The 21,988-nt window shown below is 59.8% G+C and overlaps 4 protein-coding genes across 8 annotated transcripts in view; 1 reads left to right on the plus strand and 3 right to left on the minus strand.

The window, feature by feature from the left end:
• The window catches only part of CBL (Cbl proto-oncogene), a 569,152-nt gene extending 568,419 nt beyond the window's left edge, over positions 1-733 (minus strand). For 2 of the 3 annotated variants that reach the window (XR_010375982.1, XM_064471090.1), the window contains exon 1: positions 365-733. Coding sequence is in view for 1 of the 3 variants with exons in the window: in XM_064471090.1 (XP_064327160.1) it covers positions 365-511 (147 nt within the window). In the remaining 2 variants the exon portion in view is untranslated. The remainder of the gene's footprint in view (positions 1-364) is intronic. The other variant, XM_064471091.1, reaches the window with a different exon arrangement.
• Positions 734-5,295: 4,562 nt separating this feature from the next.
• DRC12 (dynein regulatory complex subunit 12 homolog) lies at positions 5,296-9,025 on the plus strand. The gene is given in 6 exon segments (XM_064471029.1): positions 5,296-5,362; positions 6,103-6,168; positions 7,356-7,487; positions 8,121-8,213; positions 8,576-8,724; positions 8,783-9,025. Coding segments are annotated over 6 exon segments (699 nt in total). The 3' UTR covers positions 8,975-9,025.
• Positions 9,026-9,102: 77 nt separating this feature from the next.
• On the minus strand, positions 9,103-13,422 carry NHERF4 (NHERF family PDZ scaffold protein 4). Its single transcript, XM_064470956.1, is given in 10 exon segments — positions 9,103-9,799; positions 10,053-10,223; positions 10,402-10,598; positions 10,781-10,985; positions 11,061-11,197; positions 11,285-11,471; positions 11,545-11,756; positions 11,988-12,052; positions 12,401-12,461; positions 12,464-13,422. Coding segments are annotated over 10 exon segments (1,401 nt in total). The 5' UTR covers positions 12,561-13,422; the 3' UTR covers positions 9,103-9,730.
• Positions 13,423-13,552: 130 nt separating this feature from the next.
• On the minus strand, positions 13,553-21,586 carry NLRX1 (NLR family member X1). 3 transcript variants are annotated; one of them, XM_064470948.1, is made up of 9 exons: positions 21,513-21,586; positions 19,208-19,335; positions 18,929-18,989; positions 18,407-18,504; positions 17,583-18,199; positions 15,701-17,115; positions 14,766-14,852; positions 14,404-14,655; positions 13,553-14,249 (listed from the first exon to the last, which is right to left on the minus strand). In XM_064470948.1, exons 1-9 carry the CDS (start codon positions 21,554-21,556, stop codon positions 13,931-13,933), a joined length of 3,021 nt encoding a protein of 1,006 aa, XP_064327018.1. In that variant the 5' UTR covers positions 21,557-21,586; the 3' UTR covers positions 13,553-13,930. The 3 variants fall into 3 exon arrangements, with proteins under 3 accessions (XP_064327018.1, XP_064327020.1, XP_064327019.1); XM_064470950.1 differs by lacking the exon at positions 21,513-21,586 and adding an exon at positions 21,175-21,344; XM_064470949.1 differs by lacking the exon at positions 21,513-21,586 and adding an exon at positions 21,175-21,344 and having other exon boundaries at positions 19,208-20,617.
• Between the last annotated feature and the right edge of the window lie 402 nt (positions 21,587-21,988).

Below are 21,988 nucleotides of genomic sequence, written 5' to 3' on the forward strand. Positions count from 1 at the left end.
CATCCTGCTCATACATACCCCATACAGCTCTCGCCCCCTACCCAAACACTTCAGCCCAGCCCGACACCGAGCCACACAGCTCTCCCTCCCCCAGCCAAGCCTGCAAAACCCTGCAACTCCAGGCTCACCCTGCCCCCAGAGCCCCCATCTCCCCGAAGCCCGCAGCTCAGTCCCACTGCCCCGTCCTTCACTGCTCCACCTCAAACCGCCCCCCCCCGCCTCCCCAGCGCTCCAGCCGAACCCCCGCCGCCGCCCCGGCCCCCTTCTACCCGCAAGGCCCGCTTCCCGCCCCAGCCCGACCCCCGGAACCGCCCGCAGCCCTCCCCGCCAGCCCAGGGCGGCCAAAGGCCCCCGCCGGGCCCACCTTGTCCATCAGCTTCCAGCACTTCTCCACCATCTTCTTGTCCACGGCGCCGGGCTGGTGCGGCCCGAGGTGGTGGTGGTGCGGCTGGAAGGCGTCCTTCATGAGCCCGATCAGCCCCCCGGGGCCCTTCTTCAGCGGCGCCGACATGAGGGCGGCGCGGGGGCGGGGGGGCGGCAGCGAGCGCGCCCGCACCCGCGCCCGGCCCGTCGCCCCCCTCCGGCACCGGGCCGCGGCCCTGCAGAGCAGCTGAGCGTGGGGCTCTCCCGTGGGCCGGGTCGCGAAGGGCAGGGCAGGGCCGGGCCGGGCCGGACAGGCGGGGGCAACGGGAGCCACGGGCGGTGGCGGCGGCGGCGGCGGCGGCGGCGGGGGCGCCCGGCTCTAGCGGCGTTCCGCCCTCCCCCCCGGCCAGGCCGCGCGCCGACTGGTCCGCCGGCGGCCGGCACCGCCCCCTCCGCCGGGGAGGAGCCGGCGCCGATTGGCCGGCGTCCGCGCCCGAAGAGAGAGGGGCGAGCAGCGGCTCCGCCGGGAGGCCCCGCCCCGCCGCCCTGGGGCAGGCGCACTGGCGGCGGCGAGGGCGGCGCGGCGGCCGTCTTTGGTGCGGGCGGGTTGGGGCGCGGGGCGGAGCGACGTCGCCGTGGGAACGGCGAGGGCCGCGCCGCCCCGGTCCCACCGCCCCCGGGGCGCGGTTCGTAGCATCATAGAATCATGGAATAACTAAGGTCGGAAAAGACTTCTAAAATCACCAACCGCCAGCCCAACACCACCGTGTTTCCTAAACCATGTCCCAAAGTGCCGCATCCACACATTTTTTGAACACCTCCAGGGATGGTGACTCCACGACCTCTCTGGGCAGCCTGCTCCAATGCTTGATAACCCTTTTGGTGAAAAATTTTTCCTAATATCCAATCTAAACCTCCCCTGGTGCAGCTCAAGGCCGTTTCCTCTCATCCTCTCGCTCATTACTTGGGAGCAGAGACCAGCCCCCCCCTCACTCCAGCCCCTCTCAGGCAGCTGCAGAGAGCGAGAAGGGCTCCCCTCAGCCCCCCCTTCTCCAGGCTAAACCCCCCCAGCTCCCTCAGCCGCCCCCCAGCACACTTGTGCTCCAGACCCTGCCCCAGCCCCGCTGCCCTTCTCTGGACACGCTCCAGCCCCTCCAGGCCCTTCTTGTCCCGAGGGGCCCAAACCTGAGCCCGGCATTCGAGGTGGGGCCTCCCCAGTGCCGAGCACAGGGGCCCCATCCCTGCCCTGCTCCTGCTGGCCACACCAGTGGTGACACAAGCTCGGGTGCTGGTGGCCTCCTTGGCCACCTGGGCACACTGCTGGCTCATGCTGGCCAGCACCCCCAGATCCTTCTCTACCAGGCAGCTTTCCAGCCACTCTTCCCTGGGTGCAAGGTTCCCTTCCCTAGGCCCACTGCGTAGCAGGCTGTGCTGGTTTCGGAGGTTGCAAAACAAGATTGTTTCCCCTTTCCAGCAGCCATGTTCCCATTTCTTCAAATGGCCTGCCTCCAGCCCAAAGATGGGGAAGCAGCCCTGAAAACCACACTGTGTCCCCACCAGGCAGCCGCTGGTGCTAACGGGACCTGCCACCCTCCACACTGTTGGCAAAACCTCCTCTTCCTGTGAGGGCTTCGCGTACCCCTGCCACAAGAAACCAAAAGCTGGCCCTCAGCCTGCTCAGCTCGGGGCCCAGACAGCGCTCCAAAAGCGCTACACGCTCAGCTGCAGGGCTGCCAGCCACTGCTGCAGAGAAACCAACCCCAACCCACCCCAGTATGACTGGGACTGCAGCCAGAGGATGCTGCATGGGGTGCAGGATGGACGACGGAGTGGCTCCCCAAGCCCTGTTGCAGGGAGCTGAACTGACATCTCCTTTGCAGGGATGGAAACGGGAACAGCTGGTAGTGCTGTGGTGCAGCTGGAAGGCACCTGGCTGCTGTCGGTGTCTTTGAGGCATCTCCCTCTGCAAAGGCAGGGGAAGGAAAAGCCCTCCGCAGCTGCTATCCCCATTACCTGCAGCCTGGTTCCAACAGGCCCCTGGGGCAGGAGCACACACAGACTGGGGCGAGGGTGAGAGGGGACAGAATAACAGACAGAAGGGGAGGGCCAGAGAGCTGGTCAATCTTTTGTCAGAGCTGAAAACACCAAACGTTCAGAAATTACGACATGGGGCTGAAAGTAAATTCAGTTCTGTTTCTTTGCTGCCCTCAGATCCTCTTTTCAGCCTCCTTTCCCAGGCAGAAGAACACTTCCTTTGCAAAAAAAAAGAGCTGAGGCTGGTACAGCACAGTCTCACAGCACGGGCTTCAAGGAGCAAAGAAAACAAAACAGCAAATGCTGCAGTTTGGCCAGCCCCACTTCGGGGAGCATGAGGTGGGCTCAGGCCTGGAGGTTGCAGGCTCTAGGAGCACAGCCTCAGCCTCTGGGGAGCTGGGATCCACACTGGACATGAACCCCACGACAGAGCTCACTCCTCTGCTTCCCCTGAGGCACCCACGCACTCACTCTTGCATGGGAGCTGGGACCCCTGGGGTGCCAGGTGTGCAAAGCCACAGCAGCACAGAAAAGCCACTGCCCTGGTACACCATCTGCCACAGGAGTGATGTGCCAAGCTCTGCTGCTGCTGCTCAGCCCTCTCTAGCCCAGGACATGGCCACAGGGCTCTGTGCTCAGGCTGCGGTGCTGCCAACAGGGAGGCTGTGCATGCCATCCCTCTCCTGCCATCCCTGCCCTGGCTGAGCACACACATTGTACATCAGCCTCCTTCTGTCATGGCAAAACACTGTGCTGCTCCACACCACTCCAGTTCCACGCTGCTTTCTTCCACTAGTCTCTGCCCAGGACCAGGGCTGTCTGTTGGCTGATGGCTTGTGATGAGTTCTTCTATAGAACATGGCTTGCTGAGCTGTAGCATGACATGAGCAGGACAGCAGGAAGCAGCATGCAGCACAAGATACAGCAAGGAAGCCCTGCATAGATTGGTTATAAAACTCTCTGTCTTGATTTTACTACCTTTGGTAAAGCTTTGTAAGTATTTCTGGGACAGGCAGCTCCATGTCTGGCTTTAATTACCTGGGCAAATTTTCCTAAGGATTATATTGACCTCAAATATGTCAACATTTATTGAGGCCATGTTCCTGAGGCTTTTCCCATTAGATGCTAATGGTTTCTGGCTAATAGTCAAGCCGGATTGACCACCGGAGGGTGCCCTGGCCAGCTCCAGGATACCACAAGTACCTGGGGAGAGGGCTGGGGAGGGTTACACCAGCTTTGTGGAGCCAAATCTAAAAATCACCATGGCCCCAATCCAAAGAGATCAGGGAACATGCTTGAGCAATTGCATTCCTAACTATCTGCTTCTCTGGACATAATTCAGTTCAAGTTGCAGCTGTATTTACATGTGAGGCTTCATGCAAAGGTTGCTTTCTCTGGGGAGTGTTCCCTCCCTGCAGGAAAGGAGTCCAGCACAGGGCTCCCATTTGCTTCTGTCCCTCAGGGCCCTGCCAGGGCCAGGGCCAGGGCCAGGGCCATGCTCAGCACAGCAGTCACTCTCCACCACTGCGCCGGAAAACCACATCATGCTGGTTGTTTTGAAATTGCTTCCCTCCAGCCTGGCAGCCGAGTGTGTCCGGGTGCCTGGGTGCTTCTGGCTGCCTACGTGCATTGCATGTGTGGTTGTGGGTCAGAATAGTGTCTAGGTCCCTTGCTGGTCATGCCAGCCAAGCCCGGGCATAATCCTTCCCTTTTGTGCCCCACACTGCCTGGCAGCCACCTGCCAGGCCCACGTGTAGACTGACACCCCTCTGATGGCTCAGCTCTGGGTGGCTGGGCAGTGGTTTCAGATGTGTGCACATGGGTGTGCACAAGGTGCGCGCCAGCTTCTGTGCCTGCACGTCTGCACAGGTGAACAGCCCCCACCATCATCCCTGGCCCCAGCTCAGCTCCCCTGGCTCTCCACACCCAGCCTGCCGCCCTGCCAGCTCCTCCAACAGGACCGCATGTTCCTGCCAGGCGTTCCTGGGTTGCCCTGGCAGCGGACAGCCCTGCAGCCTCCCCACATACCAGCTCCCTGCTCCTGCTGCCTGCCTGGCTCCTGCTGCCCTGCCCACAGAACAAGGCCTGCATCCTACTGAAGAACTGCAGTGCACCCAGGAATGACCTACTTGCTCCCAGGTAATTGGGGTTAATTGCATCCAGAGTAGAGACAGCAGTTTAAAATCCTCTCCTATTTTATAAAGAAGATCTAAATCCAAACACAGTCTCCAGGGTAAAACTTGCAGCCCTGAGCAGGAGGGTGTGATGGAGGGGAGAGCCAGGGCAGGAAGGGAGGAAGACACCAGACTTGTTTTAGGCTGTGACCTGGGGCAGTCGCCCTCCTCGCCATGTCCCCATTTCCCCATGGCTCAGCTGGAGCTTTGCTGGGGCTGCTCTGGGACATGAGCAGAATTAGGTCCAGCCTACCTGATCAGAGCCATGTCCTGCAATCCTGCAGCCAAACATGACCAGTTCCATGCTGGGGAGTAGGACTGGTTTCAGATCACCCCAGTGATGCACTGGGCAGAGGGTGTGTTTGATCAATGCCTTTGTCACAGGAATGAGACGCTCGGCTGCTGCAAGGCAGAGGCAGGTTTGGGGCCAAATAACAACTTGCCTTCATTGCAGATAGTTGCTACAACAGCAGGGATTATCTTGAAGGCAGCTGCTGCGTCTTGAGGGACTGAGGTCCATGCTGGCAGCTGGGACAGGTGCTGGCAGGACAGCCATCCTGGTGGAGGCACAGCAGCGCCACCCATCTGGGTCTCGCTTCCTGGGGAAGGAGAAACCTTTTCGTCCATGTGCTGGGGGGACCCACTGCCTCCCCTTTCTCCCCCAAGAGTCCAGTGCATGATAACCAGTTGCTGAGAGGGAGCACTGGTATCACCTTGCAGGAGGATGCCCCCAAAGAGCAAAGGGAAAGGGAGAAAAGGAGTGAAGCAGTAGCAGAAAAGAAACATAGCAGGTGAGTCTGGGGTCTTGACTCTCTCCAGCCAGCAGCTATGTGCCTCTCCTGTCCCTCCGCTGCTGCTTCCTGGCCCCAGTGAGGGCAGGCATCATGGGGCTGCTGAAACTGGGAGCTGGGAACACTGGGGCCCCATGGGACAGCCCAGCCTGGCTGCGGCTGTCATGGCTCCCCCAGCCCTGCTCACCCTGTGCCAGGTCAACAGCACAGTTATGCCTGATGAGGTACAGGAGGCGGGGGGTGCAGGGCCCTGCCCGAAGCACCCTGCACACCACTGCACCCTCCAGCCCAGCAGGATCCAGGGAGGAGGTCAAAGAGAGCAGCTCTGCCAGGCCCCAGCCTCTCCTACATGCCTCTGAAAGTTGAAGCATGCACCAGGCTGGAAGAACCTCTGGGGTAGGGTTTTGGAAGGGGTCTCCAAGCTTCTATGCACCATGGCTACTGCCCCATCTTCACTGCACAATCCCAGCCCTCACCCACAAATGAGAGTGCATCTTGCCAGGGCAGCTGCTTCAAGTAAAACCAGCTACACCTTGACTCAGTGTCTGACAGGTGTTTGCACAAATACCGCCCTGGTGCCAGTGTTTGAGCCAGAGATGTGTCCCAGCCAAGATTTCCTGGGGCAAACATCCCAAGGCAAACTTCCCCTGGGCCATTTGACAGCCCTTCGTGTCCCTGGGCCAAGTCCCTTTAAAGAGCTGCTCTTGACTCTGCCCCTTCCTTCTGCCCTCTGGCTGCAGAAAGCCGAGCTGAAGAGAAGTTCAGGAAAGCAGCACTGGAGGTGGACATGCCAAAAGAGCACCTGGGTAACGTTGGGAGGAGCCAGGGACTGGGGCAAGCAAGGCATGCCTGCTGCCCTTCATGTACTTCCCAGGGACTAGTCCTTCCCAGCAGCAAGTCACGCCAGAGGATGGCACACGGCCTCCCTTGCATGTGGGCTCCAGCCCCAGGGGCTGCCTGTGTTGTCCCAAGAGTCCTGGGTGTGCAGCACAGCAACTGCTTACGGAGACCAGCAATGCTGCAGAGATGGAAGAGAAAAAGAGGAGCAATGAAGAAAGCAAAGGGGAGGTGGTAGGGATGCTGCAGTGGGGCACCCCTCTGGAAATGCTTTCCCAGCACAGCACTGAGCTGAAACAAAGGGGAGGTTTCTTGCTATGAATCATAGTGTCATTTAGGTTGAAAAAGACCTTTAAGATAATCGAGTCCAACCATTAACATAGCACTACAAGTCTTCCACTAAACTCTAAGCATCACATCTACACATCTTTTTAATTCCTCCACTCAACCACTTCCCCGGGCAGCCTGTTCCAATGCTTGATAACCCTTTTGGTGAAAAATTTTTCCTAATATCCAATCTAAACCTCCCCTGGTGCAGCTCAAGGCCGTTTCCTCTCATCCTCTCGCTCATTACTTGGGAGCAGAGACCAGCCCCCCCCTCACTCCAGCCCCTCTCAGGCAGCTGCAGAGAGCGAGAAGGGCTCCCCTCAGCCTCCCCTTCTCCAGGCTAAACCCCCCCAGCTCCCCCAGCCGCCCCCCAGCACACTTGTGCTCCAGACCCTGCCCCAGCCCCGCTGCCCTTCTCTGGACACGCTCCAGTACCTCAAGGTCCTCCTTGTGCTCAGGGGCCCAAAACTGGACACAGCATTCGAGGTGGGGCCTCCCCAGTGCCGAGCACAGGGGCCCCATCCCTGCCCGGCTCCTGCTGGCCACACCAGGGCTGATAGAATGAGATTCACTCTGGTTCAGGCAGGGCTTAGGGCCAGACATGGCCTAGGGATGTGTCCACATTCCCCTGGCTTTGGGAGCAGAGAAAAGCTAAGAATAAGTCACTGCTGGGCCAAGGTACGGAGGAAGTACTGGGCAGGGAATAGCCATCCAGTATGGTTTGGATGGTGCCCTTTGACTGCCCATGCTCAGGTCAGGGTCATGATGTGGGTCACCTGTCAGGAAACACATTGTCCCCATGGCAGTCCTGTGTGTCTCTGACTCACAGTTCCCTGGAAGAACGTGTACTGGCAGGCAAAAGCTGACAACGAAGTGCTCAAGCGGAGGCTATGGGACCTCAAGAAGGCACTGGAGCAGGCACAAGACGACAAGCGAGACATTCATGAAGCTGAGGGCAGAGGTGGGAGGAGACAGTGGGACAGATGCAGGGACTCCATACCTTGGTGCTGCTGGGGCGAGCCAGACAAGCTTCCACCACTTCTCCCTTTGGCCTTTACCACTCAGCCCCAAACCACCCTGCTGTTGGCTAGCCCTGCGGTCTCCCATGCTGCCAGCATGCAAAGGCTTTGGACATAAACTCGTTGCATGCCAGATGCCTGTACTCAGCACAGGCAGAGAAGACCACAGAGGCAGAGACTTCCCTGCCTGTAAAACTTATTGCCTTGCCATTTCCGTTAGTACTCAAGAAGGGGCTGATGTAGCAGAGGTAAAACCTCAGCCAGAGGTTTGCGGTCTTTGCCACATGCAAAACTCCGTGCTCATTTTCACTCTCCCACGCTTAACAGAGAGGTAAAACTTTCCCTCCGGGGCTCCCTCCTGGCCCCCCCGCCCCGCATTGTCACAGCCCTGCCAGGGAGGGAGAGGGTGCATGCATAGCTGCTTCTGATGATTCACCCTGCAAGGGGAGGCCTCAGGTCAGACCTTGCTGGAGCCCCTGCCTGGTCACAGGTGCTGGGATCCAACCACAAGGACTGCCTGCTTGTCCCTCCTATAGTCACCACATTTGTTCCCTTCTCCCCTCCCTGGCTCCCAGAAATGACCTGGCAATACCAGCAGCTGCAGAAGCAGACAGAAGCCCGCAGACAGCGCCTGAAGGTGAAGGTGAAAAGCCTGCAGGAGCACCTCGGTATGCCCTCCTGGCATGCCTGCCCCTTGCTGGTATGTGGGGATGGGGTTTGCTTCAGGGCAGCAAAGCGCACTTGGTGGGGAACGAGGGGAGATGGGAGTCATTCACCCTGTGCTGTCAGCACGGCAGTAGCTGAAGGCAAAACCTGACCCGGTGCATCCCCAACCCTGGGAGATGCTGACTGCAAAGGACATGCTGTGATGCCACCCCTGCCCCAGAGCCATCTGCCACACTGGGGATGAGGGGGACTGGGCTGGGGCTGTGCCACACACTGCCTGTACTCTCTTGTGCACTGCTCACGCAATGCCAGGACCTGTGCCCACATGCTCAGTGTCCCCTGGCTCTGTCCCTTTACCCCACAGCCACTAGGCTCTGGGAGAGCCAGCAGCTCCAGGAGACTGCCACCCAGGCACTAGCAGAGAGAGACAGGACCATCGCCCAACCGCAGGACAGGCTTGATGCCATGGAGCAGGAATATAAGAAGATCCTCCACATGAGTGGGGACATGGCTGTGGGTGGCTCCCCCTGGCAACGCAGTCCTCCCTCATCACCATCCTCTCTCCCACCAGGGTAGCTTGGACCTTATGCTGGCCAAGATGGCAGAGGCCAGCCTGCACTGGGAAGAGGTAGGAATGACGATCGCTATGGAGCACAAGGAGTGCCTACAGGAGTTCAGCCTCAACCCCCTGCACATACAGCTCCCTGGGGACTCCCAGGACAGGACAGGCTCTCATCCCCTACCTCCCTATCAGCACACTTGAAGAGCTTTCCACACCCACTGCCCAACACTCCAGCTGTCTCAGGCTAGGTAAGAGAAGACAGGTCCTGTCCAGCCCTGGGATGCACTGCTGAGTCACAGTCCTCTCCATAACATTACCCACAGGAACAGCAGTGTGGATTTGTCCTTTAATCACACCCCAAATGGGTGACACAGGAAGTGCTGTGATGGTGGGCAGACACTCACTGCCCACAAGTTCAGAGGCAGGACAAGAGAGATATCCATGCAGGTGCAAACCTGAGCCAACACACTGAGATGCGGGGTTCCTCCAGTGCCCCGTCGGCATCCACTGCTCCCTTTCCCTTCACACAGCAGCCTGAAGGCCAGCCCTGGGCTGAGCCAAGCCTCAGGCTCCCCAGTCCCCTGGGTCATGGCATGGAGGGCAGTGCCTCGGCTCTCCTGGGGCTCCCACAGCCTGGAGCTGGTCAAGGGCTTCAGTGCAGTGTCCCTAGATACCCCTGGAGGAAGCTGGGCAGGCAAAGATACAGGTCTGTCTTCAGGTTAAAAGAAGCCACTGCCATGTTAATAAAAGCTTGGAGCCAGCTCTGTCAGCGGAGATCAGTCTCTGGGAGGTGTGATGCAGCGAGCCCCATTGCGGGCATGGAGACACAGCAGCTCTGTATGCGACAACCATGCTGAGCAGTGCTGTGCTCTCTGGGGAGCACTGATGGACTGGACATGGCCTGGGTTGAGGCACTGTCTGGGGGAGCCTGGCTGGAAACAGGGTGCACCTGGGCTGCTAGAACGCCTGGTGCAGCCTTCTCTGCTCTTCCTGGTGCAGCCTTCTCTGCTCTTCCTGGTGCAGGCTCTGCAGGGATACAATGGGGGCATTGTGGGCAGCACATATTCACCCACCCCACCACACCCCACCTTTGCCCCACGGGCAGGTTGGAGGGGTCTTTCTGCCTGGGCCCTGTGGCCAGGGGAGCACAGGGCCCCCTCCCACCAGTGTCACAGGCGCCAGGGAAATATTAGGACAGGCAGGGCAGGACGGTGCCAGGACTCAGAGCAGCGCTCTGCTGTGAGTATCACTGCTGCAAGGGTCTGGCAAAAGGGTTTACCTGTTTGATCCCTATATTGTTGGCAGCAGCCACCAGCCAGGAGCCAGGTCTCTTTGGTCCCACCTCAACATGACACAGTCCAGGGGAGCTGCTGGGAGAGGGCAGGGAGGGCATGCGGGATCCTGAGGCAGGGTCACTTTCCTCAAAGAATAGCAGAGGGGACAGCCCAATCTGGAAGAGCAGAAGAGGGATAGCCATGCAGCTCCTGGCACTCCATGGCAAGCCAGGTCCCCTAGAGAGGACCTCATTGTGCAGGCCTGGGGCAAGACACCAGTCCCATTATCCATCCTTGCAGCACCCCAGGGCTCCCCAGCCAGGGCAGGACCATGCTGGGTCCCCAAAAACCTACCGACTGGTAGAACTCATCGCCAGTGGGGTCAATGACCAGCAGTGTCACCTGGTCGTCATGGGAACGAATCCTGAGCACTGTCTGCTGGTGGTCCAGCCCCTCAATGCTCTCACCATTCACAGCCAGGAGACGGTCCCCTTCCTTCATCCCTGCCTGCTCAGCTGGCAGCCCTGCATCCACATCCCACAGGAACTGGCCTGCCACAGTGGGACAGAGGGAAGGTGGTGAAATGCTCAGAGGCATTCAGCCAGTAGGGAACTGGCACTGCTGACCCCCACGTGCAAGTGGGGAGAGGCTCCCACTGTGGGCACAGGGCTTGCAACTATCCCCGACCCTCAGACATGCCTTGTTCAGGACTGCCCCCCCTCAGCCCCCTCACCTGTGGCCCCTGAGCTGCAGTCATCCTCTTTGAGCAGAAACCCATAGCCAGCTGGACCCTTCATCATGTGCAGCTCCCGGACCTTGAAGGGGAGCCAGGAGGTGTCTGCCAAGGCAGCCGTGACCTGCAGGCCCCGCAGGCGGTAAAACTCCTCCACGGCAGTGGATGCCACCAGCAGTGTCACCTTGCTGCCACTCTGCTTAAGCTGGATGGGAAATGCAGGGTGCTCAGCAACACTGCTGGCCCCAGTCCCCCCCACACCTGCTCCGAGACCATGCACCTTTCGGGCAAGCTGCGCGTGCGAGTAGCTCCTCACACTGGCACCATTCAGCTCCAGGAGCCAGGACCCTGGCGGCACCCCTGCTCTCTCCGCTGGCCCATCCTGCTGCACCGACAGCTGGAAGGTGCCCTTCACACCTGTAAGGAGGAGAAGAGGTAGTCTGGGGCGAGTGGGGTCCTGTGTCAGAGAAGCTTGTGGTGCCAGCATCCCACTGCCCACTTTACCTTCTGGACCTGACACACTGAAGCCAAAACCACTTTTGTCCCGCATTATGTGGCAGAGGCGTGGGCGGATGTCAGCTGGCAGCATCTGGGACAGGTCCCTGCCCAGGGCTTTGGCTGCTTCGTAGGAGTCACCATCCAGCACCACCAGTAGAACCTGGTTCCCGCTGGCCTTGATCTTCTGCACCACCTGGAAGGACCCAGGCTGTGAACCCTGGGCAGGGCACCCCTCCAGCCACAGCCCCGGGGTGCTCCCAGCTTACCCTGTTGTGGTCCATGTGGTCCACGAAGTGGCCATTGACCTGGAGGAGCCGGTCCCCATCCTGCAGTCCCCTGCGCTGGGCCAGCCCCCCCACCTCGATCTGCCGGATGATGTGGCCCTGGCAGCCCAGCTCCTCATGGAGGCAGAAGCCAAAGGTCTCCGCACTGCCCTTGTTCAGGAGGTAGAAGCGGGGCTCCCCCATACGCTTGCCATCTGCATGGGGGCACAGCCCATGAGCAGGGCCCCACAGGGATCCTAACAAGGGTTCTCTACCCTTCTACCCACTCTACCTTTACATCCTGGGCTGGGATCTACCCATCCCCTCTGCCTTATGTGTTCACCTCCCCACAGCTCCCTGGGGTGAGAGCCAAGGACCCCAGCGGTGTCCAGCTGCCAGAACCCTGTGCTAACACAAGAACACCCTGGGGAAATAAGAGTATTTACCCGTGTCCTCCGCCAGCGACAAGGCAGGGTTGTCAATACCGTCTTTGGGGTTAAATTCAAATTTTCTGAAATGATATAGGGCAGGCGAGGTCACATTAGTGCAGCAGCATGTCCTTCCCCCCTGCCCTCCCCAGCCCTTCCATGGCGAGCCCCATTCCTCCCAAAAAGAGCCAGCAGAGGCCACAGCTCCAGTGCCTCCTCTTCCTTGGGGAAAGCCAGGAGGGGATATCCCTCTTGGACTGTGCCCCACATTTCTCCTGAGCTAACAACTCAGGGAGGAACTTACTGGGGAAGGCAGCTGGGATTGGCAGCCACAACCCAGACTACCTCAGCTAAGGGTGTGCCCCAACACAGCCTGGTTGTGGGGCCTTGAACCCCAGCAAGCCCCTGGCCAGGGGCAGCTCAGTACTTACATGATGGACTTCTTTTCGCCCTTGAGCCCTGCAGAGGGAGAAGAGAGGTCAGTGCAGGAGGCGCAGGCTGGGAGCAGACCCCACACTCTCGAGCACTCAAGGCTTGTCCATTCGCTGGCCGAGCATGCCACACCAGGCAAGGTGGGTTTGCTGAGTACATGCAGTCCCCCTGGCCCCTCTGCCCCCTGGCTACAGCCTGTGCCTGGGCACAGCTCAGCCCTTGGCCCCACCACCAATGTCCTATTGCATTTCAAAGCAGCAGGACACCTGCTGCTTGGGTCCAACGAGCACCTGCTTCCCAGCCCAGTGGGGTCCTACAGCACCAGGGGTAAAGTAGGGCCAGGCAGCAGTATGCAGATGGAGGTTAGTCCTGGGGGTTTACAGGGCTTTTGAGTGAGGGATAAGAAGGGTCACCAGGGCCCTAGAGATGGCTGAAGCCAGGAGATGGAGGCCTTCCCCTGTGCACCTCCCCATAAAACCCCTCCCCACCTCTTCCAGCACAAGGATTGGCAAACCCAAGGAGAGGGGATTCCTGCCAAGTGCCCCCACAATGTCCACCTGCATTTTCCTGGATGCCTCTAGCTCCTTTCCATGGCCTGCCTGGGCTCTGACATTGCCTTGCTCCATGCAGAAGCACAGCATGGAGACACGCGTGTGGGGAAGGGTCTCCACAGGAGGATGCCCCACTGCCCTGGCACATACCTTTTGTTTGCTTCATGGCTGCAGGGAATGCAAGAGGGAGCAAGGTACAGGGTGAAGTGGCAGGGAAGCCAGTGTCCCCGCCTCTTCCAAGACGCCCCAGGTTTAATGGTTAAACAGCTGCGATGTCTCCCCTGCCCTCCCAGCCATGGGGCACTGCCAGCCCTTGCCCAGCAGAGCTGGGAGCAAGTGGGAGGGACCCTGGGATACTCAGCTTGGGAACAAATCCTGGTGTCCCCGTTTCCAGCTGCCCGCAAGGGCAGCCCACGGTGGGGAAGACCAACTGATTCGGCATGGGCTGGAGCAGAAGTGGTCTGCCCCATCCTAGCCCTGTGAGATGAGAAAGGGCCAGAGCGCTCCACTCCAACTGCTGGAGGGACAGCTGCACCAGCGCCTCTGCATTCCTCCCCCAGGAAGGCCCGGAGAGAAGATCAAATCTTGGCACTAGTGTGCTTCAGTGGAAACAAAGTGGTGCACTTTAATGCCACCAAAGGTTTCACAAGCAAGCCTGAGTCCTGCCCCTCTGCCGCTGCTGTGACTTGTGGATGGGCCAGCAGTAGCCAGGGTGCAGGGGCTGGGTCTCTACAAGCCCAGAAGGACAAGTCCTGTTTGCTCCTGGACTGGTCTCTGTACAGTTCTCCCACACTTCAGCCTTGCCCGCAGATGAGGGCTGAGCCACACATACACAGCACCTTTGACAGCCTTGGTAGCACCTGACCACTAGGCATCTCCACGTGGATAAGGGCGCAGGGGATGTGCTGCCTGGGCACATTCCAGTGTTTCCTCCCCAGCAGCACTGCTCCCTCCCTGGCTGGGTGGATGAACAGCAGGTTAGAGGGTCCCATACTGCAGTTTCCCCAGCATCTTCTTGACCTCATTCTCAACTCGTAGGAACTTGGCTTTCCTCCAGGGGTTGGCAGTCTGTCTCCGGCTGCTCTCCAGATCCTGGAGGATCAGGGCAAGGTGCTGCCGAACCCGCTCACGGTCCCAGAAAGGCAGGTTCTTCTGCACCACGTTCAGGATGTTGGACCAGTATTCAGAGACGTCGGTGCCTGCTGTAAGGAAGACTAGCGCTCTAACGCCATCCCGGTCCATGCGCAGGCTGTGAAGTGCCTGCTTGCCGTCCTCACTGATGTCATTGAAGTACAGACTGTGGGTTGAGAAAAAAAGGAATGGGAGACACTGTGAGGGCTGTGGGCAAGACACAGAGGCTGAGTGGGACTCCCCACTTGCCACCATCGGGAGGGACACGCAGTTAGACGCATTGCCTGCAAGAGGGAAGAGATGGGGCAGAGTGAACTCACTGCACTTTGTCCAGCGTTGTGTGCTTTTTGGCCACCTCCACCACATGCAGGGCGGCTGTGTCAGTCAGGGAGTTGTAGCCCAGGTTGAGCTCCTGGAGGTGCTGGTTCTTGGCCAGGTGCTGAGCAATCACTTCGGCACCCCGGTCCCCCAGTGCAGTGTGCAGCAGGGACAAATAGGTCAGCGAGTGGTTGCCTGCCAGTGCCTCAGCCAGGTATTGTGCGCCCTGCTCACCCACGGGGTTGTTTCCCAGCCTGTGGACACAAGAGTTCAGGGCAGTGGCAAGGCTGGGCAGGGGGCCCAGGGCCAGGGCACAAGGTGAGCAGCAGAGACAGATTCATGCAAGGACAGAGGCAGTACTCACCGCAGGTTGCTCACCACACACTTGTCATGCAGGAGCAGGTCACGGATTTCCTTGCAGGCGTCAGAGCCCAGGCTGTTGAGCTGCAGGCTGATGCAAAGCAAGACATGACGGTGGCAGGACCGAAATGGCTGCTACCTGTGGGGCTGGCAACTCTGCTCTCTCCATTTTCCCTGGCCCACCCCATCACCATCCTACGTGGGCTCCCCAGACATGGCCACACAAGCTTCCCCTCCAAAACCGAGCACACTAAAACTGCACCAGAGCTTGGGCAGCATCAGCCAACAGAGCCAGTGCTAGGAGAAGCAAAGGACGGGGAGCAGGTGCAGGGTCTGCAGGGGGTGGGTGAAGGTCTGAGGGATCAGGACCACTTCAAGCCCTTCTGAGCATGTGGAGGAAGGAAGTGCTGCATAGCTCCACTACACAGCCGAGTCCACCTCTGCAGAGCACAGCTTGCCATCCCCTAGGCGACAGGAAGACTACAGTTCCACAAATGGACTGGAACAGAACCCATCCCTTTGCGCGGCCCAGACTCCCACACTTGGGCTGTGTATCTCCTGTTCGGAGTCAGTAGTAGCAGCAGCTACACAATGATGCTGGGTGGCTCCAGGGGGCCAAGCAGTGGAAGGGACCTGGGTGTGCCAGAGGATCTGGTAGCCCAGCCTGTGGTACCAGATGCCGGAGAGCTGCCCAGAGTCCTATAGGAGGGTGTGATGCAACTGCAAATCGCAGCATGCAGTGCCCTGGCAAGGCTGCTCAAGGAGTGTTGCATGTTGGAATCTGTAGTCCCCAAGTCTGCGCTGAGGATAAACAAGGGCATGCATGCCCTTCCCTGCCTTTGCCTTACTTGGGCTCCTAGTGTATCCCTGTGATGGGCAGAGGTAAGGGATAGCTCAATTTTTGAGCACAGCCAAAGGGCAGAAGAGAGCGGTACTCACTGGAGAGCTTTGCAGCGCAGCAGGACAGGGAAGAGGATCCTCAAGCTGCTCGTGTCAAGGTTGCAGGAGGACAGGTTCAGCTCCTCCACCTCGTGGCATGTGGTGCCCATAACAGATGCCAGCACAGAGCACTTCAGAGGGGTCATCTTGACAGATGAGAGGTTGACTGTCCGGAGAGAGCGGATGGCCTCAGCTGTGAAGCGCTCATTCTGGAATTCATGCAGGAAGAAGAGGTAGTCCATCAGCTCGGACGGCGGCAGCCCCTTGCGGCTGTTCCTGATGACTGTCTTCTTCATGGCCTTGGCGATCTCAAAGGCTGCCAGGTTCTTTATAGAGCAGCCCAGCTGCTCCAGGATGGCGCGGTTACGGCGGGACAGTATCCCACCCATGAAGATGGGGAAGAGCTCAAAGACCTCATCATCAGGGGCCTCGTCAGGGTGGCGCATGGGGCCCTCCACACCCAGGATGCTGGAATTGATCTGGTCCAAGACATCATCGTTGTAGTAGTCCTCCTCTTTGAATAGCTCCTCTGCCATGGTGTGGGCAATAGCATCCCGGTCCTTACCGCTCAGCCGGGAGAAGTAGCGAGGGAATATTTTGAGCAGGTTGAAGAGCACTGGCAGGAAGCGCAAGGGCAGCACCTTAGAGATGATACTGAGAACGACAGCGACATCTTCACTCACCTTCCCAATGATCTCTGACAGTTCCTTCCCCACTTTCTGTGCCAGGGTCTTCTTCTCACCCAGCACCACATACAGGGCTGCCAGATACTCTTGCATAGCAGGGATGGTGAAGACAAAGGTGTGTTCTTTGCCTGGCTGCACACATGGAGTGAGGAAGAAACGGAAGACGTCGCTGCGGAAGACCTCCAGAAGGTTGAGCTCACTTTCAGTCTTCATCTCCACCTCAAAGCACTGCTGCAGGTCATCCTCTGAGAAGCAGGTCTTGCGGGACATCACCCCTTCATAGGCTAGCTTACCCACCATCTTGGCCACATACTTCATCATGGAGATGTTGGTGGGGTCAGTGCTGTCCAGCACCTCCCCGCTGAAGTTCAGCCTCAGGAAGCTGGTATAGATGCCAGTCAGGGTCTGGCTGGGAGGCACTGTCCTAGTGAAGTAGAGGAAGTGCAGTGTGGTGCACACCAGCCAGCAGTAAGAGGGCAAGAAGCAGGCAGCGGCTATTTGGTTGTGGCGCTCCAAGTTCCTCGACAACATCTCCACCAAGTTTTCCTGCTCACCTGAGCTGCTACCCACACTGTCCTCTCCACTGCAGCCAGGCTGGCTGAGACGCATCTGGAAGTACAGTTTCTGCAGGTTGGTGTCAGAGAAGCCACAGATCTCAGCGTAGCGGCCCACATATTTACCAGGGATCCGGCGCACCGCCGATGGGCGCGTGGTGACGATGATGCTGGCCTGGAAGCAGAGGGCTGGGTGAGTTTACAGGTGCTCCCTCTGTGGCTTTGATCTAAGCTCAGCAGGGTGCCAAGTGCATAACCCACATATAGGTGCACTAGGATTGCACCACCCAGGGGCTGGGGTTCAAGAAGCTGCTGCCCAAAGGGCATTGGTTCAAATCTGACCCAGGCAGAGGGGACAGAAGAGCTTTCCCCATCCCCTGCTAGATACATATTGAGTCTGAAAGACCACAGCCCAGCAGACTGCCTTCTCTGCCTTACCACGCCTCCCCAAAGATCCTGCAGAGACAAACCAGTACTAGTGGCACGAGGCCACCTTGGTGAGTCCCTCCAGAAATGGAGTCTGCCTGTTCACTCACAGCCAAGCTGGACTGCAAGCAGTTAGCAAAACAGCCATGCCTGCAATGCCCCAGAGCTCACCCCTGGCCTTTCTCCAGCATGAAGGAGCTGGAGGGAGACACTGACCTCTGGCAGGAGGTATTTTCGCAGCAAGTTGACTACGATGGCAGAGGGAGGCACAGGCTCATTGGGGTCACAGCACAGCTCGGTGCCAGCCAGCCGGAAGTCCAAGTTGAGGCGCTCCAGGCCGTTGAGGATGAAAAGTACCTTGAGGTTGGAAGCACCCAGCATCGGCACCACATCCCGGAGGTGCTGGTACTTCTTGGTTATGAGGCGCCGCAGGGAGATGGAGGCATGACTATGGGACAGATCCTCACAGGAGAAGGGGATGACCAGCTCAAAGCGGGGTAGGCGACCGTGGCACCAGTCCACCACCATCTTCTTGATGAGGGTGCTCTTCCCTGTGCCCACGGTGCCATAAAGCACCACGTTCTTCACCTGCCGCCCACAGGCATCCACATCAAAAAGGTTCTGGAGGCTGATAACCTGTCTGCGGGGCTGCTGGAGCTGGTTCTGGATGGTTAGGTCGGGCGAGGGCTTCAGGATCTCCTCCAGGGAGCTCTCTCGGATCACTGGGTCCACATGAACTGCATCCAGTGAGAAGGAAGGGCCGAACTGCCTCTCTTCATTGGGCTGGTGGCTGAACCATGCAGACAGGCTCTTCTGGTGTTTCTTGATGGCATCTGGGAAGAGGAAGGTGCTCGACAAGACAAGGGCTTCACACTAGCAGGTGACTGGGGAAGTTGCCTGCCCCAAGCCACTGCAGTGAGGTAACTGCAGAGAAGACAGAACCTAGTTCCTGCTAACCCTCACACTGCCCAGGACAGCAACTGCCCCCAACCCACTGTGTAAGACCCTCCCTCCTCTTTGGTGTAGGGCTGCAAGCTTACCAGAAGAGGCCACATTCCTCAGGTGGGACAGGCCGTGGCGAGAGGAGCTGGGCTGGACAGAACGCTCCTGGGACCCTCCCTGGTAGCTAACACAGCCCCTGCAAGAGGAGGGAGAGTGCCACGAGGAGAGCCAGGGGCTAGCAGCTCCAAGCTCTGCCTGGGGCAGGGCGGGCAGATCACAGGTGACTGCTCTTGGAAGTGCTGAGTAGAGCCAGCTCACCCCTCCCTTCCCCTGCACCACTGGAGAGCGCAGAGATGGGGCAAGGGCATGGCTGGGAACTGAAGGCAGGTCAGCAAGTCATGTGTTGTGCGTCCCCAGCAAACCCGTGGTGAGGCAGAGAAGTTGGGCTGAATTCAGAATAGACAGGGAGTTGGGTCTGGGTTGTTTTCTAGGTGGAGGCAAAGCAGCATCTCTGCCCACAGAACCCCAGTGGTCCCCAGTCACCCAGCTCAGCCACCCAGGTCCTGTGGTGAACAGCCACAGGGCAGAACGGGCCAGGTCCCAGCTGTGTGGCACTGTACCTGGGGAGGGAGATACCACTTATGTGAAGGCTCTTCCTGAGGAAGTAACTGCCTGAAGTGCCTGGGAGGAAAAAGAACACACACCATCAGGGATGGCCTTCTCCAGCTTAGCAGAGCTAATACCGCTAAGCTCACTGGCTTCACATCTTGCTAGGTGCGACCCACAGACTGCACAAGCTCCACTGTGCAGCTGGGGAGACATGTCCACCAGGGACAGGGCTTCCCTGGTGGCAGGACAGATTCAGGGTCACAGTCCTACAGGCACGGAGCCCAGCTCACCTGGCACTGAAGCAGCACACAGATACACACTCCGGGTCCCCCTGCTCCCTGGCAGGGATCGACGCAGCTGCATCCAGCTGCCCAAGGGCAGGCAGCTCTGGCACTGCATGGCCCGCGACATCCTCTGCCTTAAAGAGAGGGGACAGCCCATGAGGCAGGCTGCGTGCCCGGACCTGCCAGTTCCCTGCTCCAGCCCAGCTTTGCAGCCTGAGGCTGTACCTACCCTCACCCCAGCCCAGGGATGCCTGGATCAGGAACGACCTGCTCCCACATCCGGCCCCACAAACCCACCAGCCATGGGGAGCAGCAGTGAGCCGGATGGCAGGGCAGCTGGAGCACAGCTGAGCTGACAGAAGCACATGTTGCCTCAGACTCCCCATCTAGCACCTTTTACATACCTACCTGGGCATCACCAGGGAGTTGCAGCCAAGACAGCAGCAAAGCAGGGCCCTGAGGAGGTCCTCACCCTGACAGACAATCCTGCTGGCTTTCAAACCCACCCCCACCCACCCCAGCCTCTGTTGGGACCAGCCACCTAATTCACTGCAGGCACAAGGGGCAGGGGATGATCTCTTCCCTGTTAGCAGCTGAAAGTCACTAACCTAGACTTGACTGTAATGGTGTATCTATAACAACTATCATAACACAGAGAACAAAAGTGCTGGGGAGAGGGCAGGCTTCTGGGCTTGAAATTTTGGGCCATTATGTTAGAATAAACCAACCGTCCTCCCCAAACTGCCACGAAATATGGTAAAACCAGGAGCTGCAGCCGGGAGAGAGGAAACAGCGGGGGGCAGGGGGGAGGCTTCAGAAAGGGAGAAAATAAAGCTGATCCACGTGCATGGTGGCTTCCCCCAGTCCAGTCCAGCACCAGCGTGCCCCGGGGCTGCCCTGTGGTGGCTGGCCCTGCCGAGGAGCACCGTTCCCCGGCAGGCAGCCCTTGCCGTGTCCTTGGCAGCCGCTGAGCCCTCTCACCGGGCCTGCCAAGCCGAGGCGGCTGCAGCACACAGGGATATTGAGCTCGGCCTCCTCCCATTTAAAGCAGCCGGGGAGGCTGCAGCCAGCAGTACAGGTTGGCAGGGGCGGCGGGGACTCAGCTGGTCCCCTCGGGGCTGCACCGGGTCCAGCCAGGCACAGGGTGATTTTTCCCAGGCAAAGCGCCCGTCTCCAGAGGCGGACAAGATGGGCTCAGCAGCGCCGCGGCGCTCAGGCAGCTGCCCCACAAACGCCCGGCTCTGCAGAGCCGAGCAGGACGGGGTTGCCGGCTTTGCTCCGCAGGGACGTGGCGCAGCAGCCCCGGTACGGTCCTGTCCGGCAGAACCGGCTGTGCCGGCGCTGACTCAGGCTGCCGCCCCAGCTCGGCAGGGTGGTCCTTCAGGAACACGGGTTGCGCTCGCAGCCCCCGACATCCTGATAAAAAAAATGAGGCAAGGGGCACGGGAGGGGGGCAGAGTGTAAGCAAATCCAGCAGACAGCAAGGGACAGCGTGGAAATCCCTCTGCACTTGCCCCCCATGAGAGGACGAGAAGGGCGATAGCTTGCTCACACCTCCCACAGACTGGGCTTTTTCCAGCGCGTCGTCGTGTTATCCAGCCGAGGAAACTGAGGTACGGGCGTGGGGGGCAGCGGCGCTGACCTTGAACCTGCGTGCCCTGGCCTCGAGGCCTCTGCAGCAAAGCGAACCCCGACGCGCCCCCGCCCGCCCCCCTCTGCCGCCCAGCGCACGCTGCCAAGCGGCGGGCCGCGCCGCCCGCCTGCTGCGGTCCCCCTCCAGGGACCCCTGGTGCACGCCTGGCCCGCACGCCCTCCCCTCTGGCTACCGCGGCCTCCCGCCTCCCTGCTTCCCCGTCCGGGAGGACACCGTGGCCGAGGCCCTGGCGGCGCGGCGGTCCTGGAACCCACGGCAATGGTGAGGCTGCCGCCGAGCAAGGCAAGGGCGAGGGTCGTGCCGAAAGCGGCGGGGTTACCTCCAGCAGGACTCCTCGCCGGGAGGCTGAGCCCACGGCTCCCTGTGCTCCTGCCGCCCGTCAGGCCCGCGGGGGGGAGCGTGTGCTGCTCAGCCGCCTCCTCCCATCGCTCTCCCGGGAAGCAGCTCCTCTCCGGGGGCGGCTGTTCTGCAGCTGTAACTTCCTGCAGCGCCGCCCCGCCCCACGCACGGCGGCCGCCAGCTCCGCCGAGCGAGGTGAGCGTTGCGGCTGCGGCCCGCTGCGGGGAGGCGGCAGGGGGGCCGGCAGGCACCACGGCAAGGGACGACACCCCCAGACACAGGGACGGACGCAGCGTGGGGGCGGTCCTGGGGTCTTACCTGCAAAGAGAGGTTTCCTCCGGACACATCGGGTGGCTCTGCATCCCCACCTGGTGCCCTTGCCTGGAGCCTGCACGGACAAGTCCTGCACCGGAGCGGAGTCCCCCCGTGCTCAGCTGCCGCCGCCTCACACAGCGCGGTGCAGAAAGCAGGACAACGGCAGCCCCACAGGGAAAAAAGAGCTCGGAGGAAGCTGTGCTGGCAGGGCAGCTCAGCTCCGCCTGGTTTTGCCTGACTGTGTAACACACGTGCGTGGACATGCACACACAGAGACATGTATACCTACCCTCTTGCTGCTTGCGGATCTGCTCTGGCAGCCCAGTAAGGTGGTGCTGAGACCAGAGCCAGTGGTGTCTGCAGGGCTGCACGCACTCTGCTCGGTCCCTAGGTGCTGTCCCGGGAAGTGCCGGCCTACCCGAGCCAGCCACAGGCTGTGCTGAACCAGGGGTGCTGGGGCAGAAGGTTCGCACCCTGGT

This window comes from Phalacrocorax carbo, chromosome 21 (genome assembly GCF_963921805.1).
Source record: "Phalacrocorax carbo chromosome 21, bPhaCar2.1, whole genome shotgun sequence".
Lineage (NCBI taxonomy): Eukaryota > Metazoa > Chordata > Aves > Suliformes > Phalacrocoracidae > Phalacrocorax > Phalacrocorax carbo.

Coding starts and splice junctions, on each gene's coding strand:
- NLRX1 (XM_064470948.1), bottom strand. CDS start 21,556: ATGCAGAGCCACCCGATGTGTCCGGAGGAAACCTCTCTTTGCAG. Junction 18,990..19,207: donor GTGTGCTGCTTCAGTGCCAG/GTGAGCTGGGCT, acceptor TTTTCCTCCCAG/GCACTTCAGGCAGTTACTTC. Junction 18,200..18,406: donor GAGGAATGTGGCCTCTTCTG/GTAAGCTTGCAG, acceptor TCCTCTTCCCAG/ATGCCATCAAGAAACACCAG.